The sequence below is a fragment of the Heliangelus exortis genome, chromosome 5 (assembly GCF_036169615.1).
Source record: "Heliangelus exortis chromosome 5, bHelExo1.hap1, whole genome shotgun sequence".
NCBI lineage: Eukaryota > Metazoa > Chordata > Aves > Apodiformes > Trochilidae > Heliangelus > Heliangelus exortis.
The window spans coordinates 29,233,291-29,241,244 of record NC_092426.1 but is presented as its reverse complement, the minus strand read 5'-3'; the positions used below and the strand labels follow the sequence as shown (position 1 = coordinate 29,241,244).

The window sequence follows — 7,954 nt, the reverse complement described above, 5'->3', positions numbered from 1 at the left end:
CCTAAAGTCTAAGAGTCTCTGACGCCCCCTTCGGTTGCAGTTTAGAAATGAGTAGTCAGCAATTTCCAGTTCTTGTACCCTTTGTGAGAGCCAAACCACAGTGCTAAGACAGCTCTTAAACCAACACCACCCTCTAAAGCTCTTGAATTGCAGGCTGGGCTACATCCACAAGCTCTTTTCTTCCACCTTGTTGAAAATGTAAATAACCATGCCATGACTCTTTGCCCAGGTCAAAAATCTGGACCTGTGTTTAAGCAGTTGATCTAGTTTACCAAGTTTTACCCCCTTGAACTGTGCATCCCCTCCTTCCTTTCTGTCCCAAACCCCAATTCTTTTTTCTGCCTGTTGTGTCTTATATGGGCAGACACTGGGCAGTTTATAAGCTGATCTCCCACAGGACACTGTGCTTTGCATTATAAAGCCACTCCTCTGGGGACACACGTTAATAATCTCTGTCTTCACATACCAGGCCAAACCCACTCAAGTGATGCCTCTCCTGTCTTTCTATTTTTAACAAAAAAAACCCAAGACCAAAACAAACCACTCAACCAACAAACAAGCAAACAAAACCAAAAAAACCCAACACAAAAAGAAACAAACAAAAACCAACAAAAAAAAACCAAACCTGAAGACACATGGATATTCTAGGTTCCACTTCTGGAACAAATTATCAATGTGGATGTTTTCACAACTGAGCAGGAAAACAACTGCCACATTACATTAATACCATAGCTGCTTTTTGTCCAAGCTATTCCCATCTCTTGTCCTCCACCCTATCCATTTCACTGAGCATTACTGATCTGGTGTGCATTAAAAGAGCAAAAACGGGGAGTTTAGGTATATGCAGATTAATGTAATTGAGCAGATCTCATTTAGTGCTGTGGATGTCAGCCAAAAGCAGAGAGAAGCAGGATTTTTTGCAGCATGTGCTCATCAAAATTTAAAAGAACCCGAGGGTGAACCGCTCCTTCCTAAGGCAATGCAGGCGGCAGATGCTGCCTCCCTGCAGTGGAAGAGCCTCAGCTGTTGGCACCGAAGTAGCCTCATGGGTCGTCGATTAAATGGGAGTTCGATCGGCTTTTTCTCAGTGGAAAAACAAAAAGCCGGGGGAGGAACCACCTGTGCAACTTCCCCCGCACCGTCCGCCAACTTGGCCGCGGATGGGAGCATCTCGAGTTTCTGGGTCCACCTGGGTCAGCACCCGGCGGGTGTTGACACCGAGGGGTGCCGGCGGCGGCCAGAGCCGAGCGTGACCCAGGCAGCCACCTCTCCAGCCAGCTCCGAGAAGGCGCTGCCCCCCGAGGGGCTGCTCGGGGCTCCCTATTTGGCCATGCGGAGGGCCGGGGGCGCGCTGCCCCGCGCCTGCCTTACATGGGCCGGGCGGCCGCGCTGCGCCGGGGCTGGCCGGGCTCCATTCATGGCTGCGCGGCCGCTCAATGGCGCGGAGCCGACCAAATAAGGAGAAGGTGGCCGGCCTGTCCCCCGGCGGCCCTGGCCGACGCTGCCCGTCAGGGGAGGGTATAAATTGGGGCGTCTCCACCAAGCCGGCACCCAGGCTCTCTTTCGCAGCCCCCCCCCCGCCGCCTGTGCTGGTCTGGTGAGTAGCGCTGCAGCACCCGCAGCTCCGCGGTGCCGGCGCAGGGAGGGACAGGACGGATGGACGGGCTGAGGGATGGATGGACGGGCGGAGGGATGGATGGATGGATGGATGGATGGATGGATGGATGGATGGATGGATGGATGGATGGGAGACAGACAGACACTGGCGAGCGGCGATTGCCGGTCGTGCAGGTGCAGCCGCTGCGGTGCCAGCGAACCTCCCGGCTTCGTGTTACTCTGTCGGGAAAACCCCCCGCGCCCTCCCCCGACGCGCAGTGCCCGTGGCTCCAGCCCCATAGTGAGCCTTGCTCTGGGCAGGGCCTATTTCTTCGACTTCCAACTCCCTTATCAATCTGAGGCTAATGTGCCCCAGAGAGCGTCCCGCAAGCTGTAGCGCGCAGAAGGAAGGGGCTGACGGACCATCCTATTTAAAGCCCGTCCCAGGAGCGTGGCTGAGCCACCGAGCATCCTGCCGGGATGAGTCAAATTTCCCGCTCCCGCCTCCAGCCTGGGTTTGCGGCCGCCGGGGTGGCGGGAGGGAAGAGTGGGCGCGGCGAGGCCGCGGAGGGGCCGCCAGGGACTCGGCGGGGCTGGGCGGCTGCGCTGCGCTGCCCGCGGGGGTCTGAGCGCTTCGCTGCGCTGTTTTTCAGGTCCGTGACTCCCTCCGAAGATGTGTGACGACGAGGAGACCACCGCGCTGGTGTGTGACAATGGCTCAGGGCTGGTCAAAGCGGGCTTTGCCGGAGACGATGCCCCCAGGGCCGTCTTCCCGTCCATCGTCGGCCGCCCGAGGCATCAGGTAAATACAAGGGACACGATCGGGGCAGGACCGAGCCCTCCCCTTCTCTCCAGAGGTCCGCGTTCCTTCCCTCTGCTCATTTCTTCTGCTGGTACTAGCGGCACCTTCCCATGTCCCCTGTTTCGCTGTCCCTTGTCCACTTTCTATCACTTTCTTCCTTTCCCCCAGCTATTTCTAATCCAGCAACTTAGATCTTGACTCTCTCCCTGCTCTCTTCTAATGAGCCCAAACTCAACTTCCTACAAAGCTGCTGCCCACTCCATCCCCTGGGCTAGACCAAGGCAGCTCCATTGGCTGAATTTGCCCACAGTGCAGTTTAAGGCCCTTCCCACCCATCAAGCCCAATGTTACACATAGCAAACACCTTCTTTCAATTCACTCTTCTACTTTGTCTGACTCTGATCTTACTCCCATATTGCTGTTAAAGTCTCCTTTTGTCTGTTCCCTTATCATTCTACCTCTCATTCCTCTCATTTAAATCAGCACCCAGAAAAAATATAGCATTGATTTCTCCTACAATTTTCTTGGTAAAAAGTTTGTAAAAATTATTTTTAAACTAAAGTCTTGCAATCTGTCTATTGTTGTGGATACATTACTCCTGAGTCTTCACAGCAATAGTAAATTTAATCTTCCTTCAGAAGAAGGCTTATTCTTCTCCCCTCCCCCCCCATATCTTCATTTCAATTATGGTATTTTCTTTTCATAAACAACCTTCCAGTGACAACCTTTCTTGAAAATAGCATGGTTGTCTGTCATGTAATTGTTTGAGCTCAGTGATGGTGTCTTCCACAGCTAATGCTTTTCTGTATATTCTTCTCTTAGGGTGTTATGGTCGGTATGGGTCAAAAAGATTCCTATGTAGGTGATGAAGCTCAGAGCAAAAGAGGTATTCTTACTCTGAAATATCCCATTGAACATGGCATCATCACCAACTGGGATGATATGGAAAAGATCTGGCACCACACTTTCTACAATGAACTCCGTGTGGCCCCAGAGGAGCACCCTACCTTGCTCACAGAAGCCCCCTTGAACCCTAAAGCTAATCGTGAAAAGATGACCCAGATAATGTTTGAGACCTTCAACGTGCCTGCAATGTATGTGGCCATCCAGGCTGTCCTCTCCCTGTATGCCTCTGGTCGTACAACAGGTAAAATAAAAAAACCCCTAACACTAGTATCTATAAGGAACTCTCCTTCCTTCTCACTCCAAATAGGAAAAAAATACCATAACTCTTTCAAATTTATAGAAAATGGATAATTTTTGTTTATAGTGAGTGGTGATGACAGTAGCAGAAAAGCCAGTATAAAATAATCTGTGGAAAGAACAAAGTAGACCTGGCTGCACTGCTTTCAGAGGGGAACTGTGGAACTGATTCTCCTGATGCTTGTCATCATGCAAAGAGACATTCATGCAAAGATGCTTGAAGTTATACAAGTATTACACCACTTCAGGGGTTTAAACTGAGCACTGAGCCTGTTATTGGATCAGGACAATCACTATTGCAAGTGTACTTACTGCTTAGTGTAGTAGGAGTAGAAAGCTGTTAGTATGCATTAGCTCAGAGTATGTATGGGACAACTCTTTTATGGGAAACTTCACACCAAATAGCAGTGTCCAGGCAAGAAAGGACAGAAGGAATGGGCAAATATTTTAAATAGAATTATGCTGCTTTATATTTCCTGAAAAGTCCTATATTTTGTTGTGTTTGAGAGCTCTAAGCATTTGCTAAGTGATTCCAACGGGTCTCTAACATTTCTTTCCCAGGTATTGTTCTTGACTCTGGTGATGGTGTCACCCACAATGTACCTATTTATGAAGGCTATGCTTTGCCTCATGCTATCATGCGTCTGGATCTGGCTGGCAGGGATCTGACTGACTACCTCATGAAGATCCTCACAGAGCGTGGCTATTCCTTTGTGACAACAGGTCAGTCCAGCTTTGCCTTCCTGTGAAAAAACTCACGTTTCTTTTGGCCCATCTTTTTCCTCTTGTATTTATTCTTATCCAAACTTTGATTTGATTCCCAATATCTGCAGCTGAGCGTGAGATTGTTCGTGATATTAAAGAGAAATTGTGCTATGTTGCACTCGACTTTGAGAATGAGATGGCCACTGCTGCCTCTTCCTCCTCTCTGGAAAAGAGCTATGAATTGCCTGATGGTCAAGTGATCACAATTGGTAATGAACGTTTCCGCTGCCCTGAAACCTTATTCCAGCCATCCTTTATTGGTAAGTGTTCCCAGGAAATTCCTTTCTGCAGGAGATATGAATGAATCAGACTGTCTAGAAGGTGTCCCACTTCTCTTCCTGCTTATCTTAATGAAATCAGACCTAAAGAATGAGTTTGATTGCTTGGTCCCAGCAAGCTGTGCTATATGTTAGCATTAAGCATTAACCCCGAGCTGAGCTCAGAGTTCTCTTCCAAATTTTGGACCAGGCTTTAAGGTCACAAGTTTTCATAATAAAATATAGGTAGAATATCATGGCTTGATGGAAAGGATAGCATCCAGTGCTGTATTTCTAAAGCTTGTGCTTCAAACCCTATCTGACTGAGAAGAAATAAAGTGCCTGGGAGGGGGAAAATACAGTACAAAAGTGTGTGTATATTTATATGCACTGTAACTGAACATTGCCATGGTCAAGCTGGTCAGCTTTGCTCTTTGTGGATGCAGCTGACGGATACAGCAAATGCTTGTACTCCTGAGCAATAGATGCAGTTGTTCATCAGCTGACATCTTACTGTGGATCTAATGTCAGCTCTTTCAAGAAGCACCTGTTAAAATTACTAAGTTGGAATGCAACCTACAAACATTTGCTTCTGGTTTCTTTTTCCTTGCCACCAAGTACTAATACCTTGGTCCATATCTTGGTTATGTCTCGCCTTGATGTTTATAAATGGTATAGACTGTATTTGGAATAGGCTAAAAAAGACATGAAGTTACTATTGTCTTCTTTAGCTCTACTTCTGCTTTCATTGCCTTTATTGATGTCTTTTCTATATGCAGCTGCTTTTTTTGAGACTGACATGACCTGACTGATACTCATGTCTTCTATGATTTCAAACTTTCTCTTTAAGCAAAAAAAAAGAATTTGTCTTGTGTGCCTACCTCTTCTGTCACTGTATAGTTTGAGTATATTTCCTTTGCTCATTTTTTATGTTTTTCTATAACATTTAGTAATCAGTAAGTAATTTTAAAGCAAAAGTATCATAGAAGTTCATGGTGAGGAGAAATGCTGAGTGTTATTTTCATGAAGACTTCTCTAATTTACTGATCTACTGTCTTCTTTCTTCTCAAGGCATGGAATCTGCTGGTATTCATGAAACTACTTACAACAGTATCATGAAATGTGATATTGATATTCGTAAGGACCTGTATGCAAACAACGTCCTCTCAGGTGGAACCACAATGTACCCTGGTATTGCTGACCGCATGCAGAAGGAAATCACTGCACTTGCTCCTAGCACTATGAAGATCAAGGTGAGGAATTTGACCCTGTACCCACATAAAATGTGGATAAGGATGGGGAAAATGTCCACGTAATTAAAATGGGGTATAGGAACAACTTAAAAGGGAGAAAATGCCATTTAATCAGCATGATTAAATGACTAGGATTAAGTGTAAGAACAGAGGAAAATATTGTCAGACTTTCTTAAGGAATATTACATGTGTTGTACCAGCTGCTGCAGATCAACACTGTTATTATAGAAAAGGTATTTACTTACTTAAAGAAATATTGAGTGATTTGTTACACAGGTTGTTTGTTCAGAAATGTCACTGTTAAACGAGGACTTTCTTGCTTTTCTTTATTCTAGATCATTGCCCCACCTGAGCGCAAGTATTCTGTCTGGATTGGTGGCTCCATTCTAGCATCTCTGTCCACCTTCCAGCAAATGTGGATTAGTAAACAGGAGTATGATGAGGCTGGGCCATCCATTGTCCACCGCAAGTGCTTCTAAGCATGTTTTCCCTCAATTTACTTCCCACTCAGGATGACGACAATTTGCTTCTTGGAGTCTTCTGGCAACCCTTCCTGAACTCTTCAGTCATTGTACAGTTTGTTTACACACTCGTGCAATTTATTTGTGCTTCTAATATTTATTGCTTTATAAATAAATAAGATCTGGGACTTGCAACCTACAAATGACTGTCTTTTCTTTTATTGTAATTATTCTCTGGTTAAAAAAAATGACACTAAGCATCCTGAGATTTGGAAGCTCCCATCAAACCTATCAGTTCCTTCACTGCATGCATGGTGTAGGCATGTGTAGGCATGAAGGTCACGGTTTTATATTAGGAAGAATTTACACTTTTTAGTTTTAACTTTGAAACTTGGCACAAAAGAAGCATCACATATCAAGGCTTACAAAAGAAACTGCCTTGAAGGTAGGCCTGGTAAGTGGAACAAGTGGAAGGAAACCTCTCATATTCACTCATCAGGTTTAGAAATGTTTCTTCTGTTGCATTTCTCATAACCCAAGTATTGTAATATTAATTTCTTGAAAGACAAACTTCTGTGAAAGAATTATGTGACGGCATTTAGAATGTGATTTATAACTAATTAACTCAGTCCTAAAGAGCCATACAATAGTTTTCTGTGGGCTATAAATATTTATGACAAAATATTAATTCAAACCGACAGTTTACTCATCTTCCCCCCCCTCCCCAAAGCCAGAGATAAAGAAATTAAACCTTTATTGTACTAATGCACACAAACAAAATTTTTGCTGTATAAATATATATTTGTTACAATCAGGATTATTTTCACATCATCATACATATGTTTTAGGCAATTTTTAATCCTTAATCTGCATTATTCTTTGTTGATATTTGACCCAGATCCGACAATAATAACTTGCCTACATTCCATGGGCTTCTGTGCTCCGCCCCCTGACTTTTTATAACTGTGTTTTTTTTATTTTTAGAAAAAGTGACATCTAAAAGGACGAACAGAATGGAGTTCACCTGAACCTGGTTTAGGAAATCAATTAAAGTACTTATCAAGGTGTGCTTGTACTTAGTTAGGCATGTGCTCAGCTGAGAGCCACTCCTGGTGTTCAAAACCATTAGATAATGTTTTGTATGTATTATAATGTATTTTAATATTGGGTTTTATTTTTATTTTTTATTAGCATTTTATACTCAAATGCTAATAAAAAAACCCCAATCAGGTAATAATAATAGGCAATTTACATAGTTGTAGGGAAAACTACTCTGTTTCTCTCACCTCTTACTTTCTGGAAAGACATTAAAACTGACCATTAGATGTGATCTACAGTTAAGCAGAAGTAATTTTACTCTTTGAATAGATGAAGATATATTTAATTTACTTACAACTTAAAGATATTTTACTGAGGTTCCACTGTAATTGCCTACCACTGGCTTATTGAAGTATTTCTAGATATTTTTGCTCTTGGACAGAGAAGGTGGCTGGAGTTTCTGTTTCTTCATTCTTGGTCAGAATCGTTGTACTTTCCTTGCTTGCTAATTTGAAAGATTAGGCTGGTCAGACAGGTCATCTCAGGTATTAGTGTGAATTAATAGGTTGATACTGGACA

The 7,954-nt window shown here is 44.1% G+C and overlaps 1 protein-coding gene across 1 annotated transcript; it reads left to right on the top strand.

Moving 5' to 3' along the window:
- Positions 1-1,436: 1,436 nt before the first annotated feature.
- On the top strand, positions 1,437-6,540 carry ACTC1 (actin alpha cardiac muscle 1). The gene is made up of 7 exons (XM_071744292.1): positions 1,437-1,597; positions 2,250-2,398; positions 3,221-3,545; positions 4,163-4,324; positions 4,435-4,626; positions 5,695-5,876; positions 6,212-6,540. The coding sequence occupies exons 2-7, from the start codon at positions 2,270-2,272 to the stop codon at positions 6,353-6,355; spliced, it is 1,134 nt and encodes a 377-aa protein (XP_071600393.1). The 5' UTR covers positions 1,437-1,597; positions 2,250-2,269; the 3' UTR covers positions 6,356-6,540.
- Positions 6,541-7,954: the final 1,414 nt, after the last annotated feature.

Excerpts from the sequence above, each read along its gene's own strand:
- ACTC1 (XM_071744292.1), top strand. The coding sequence starts at position 2,270 with ATGTGTGACGACGAGGAGACCACCGCGCTGGTGTGTGACAATGGCTCA. Across the intron at positions 4,325-4,434 it reads CTATTCCTTTGTGACAACAG|CTGAGCGTGAGATTGTTCGT; the intron begins GTCAGTCCAGCT and ends CAATATCTGCAG. Across the intron at positions 5,877-6,211 it reads CTAGCACTATGAAGATCAAG|ATCATTGCCCCACCTGAGCG; the intron begins GTGAGGAATTTG and ends TCTTTATTCTAG.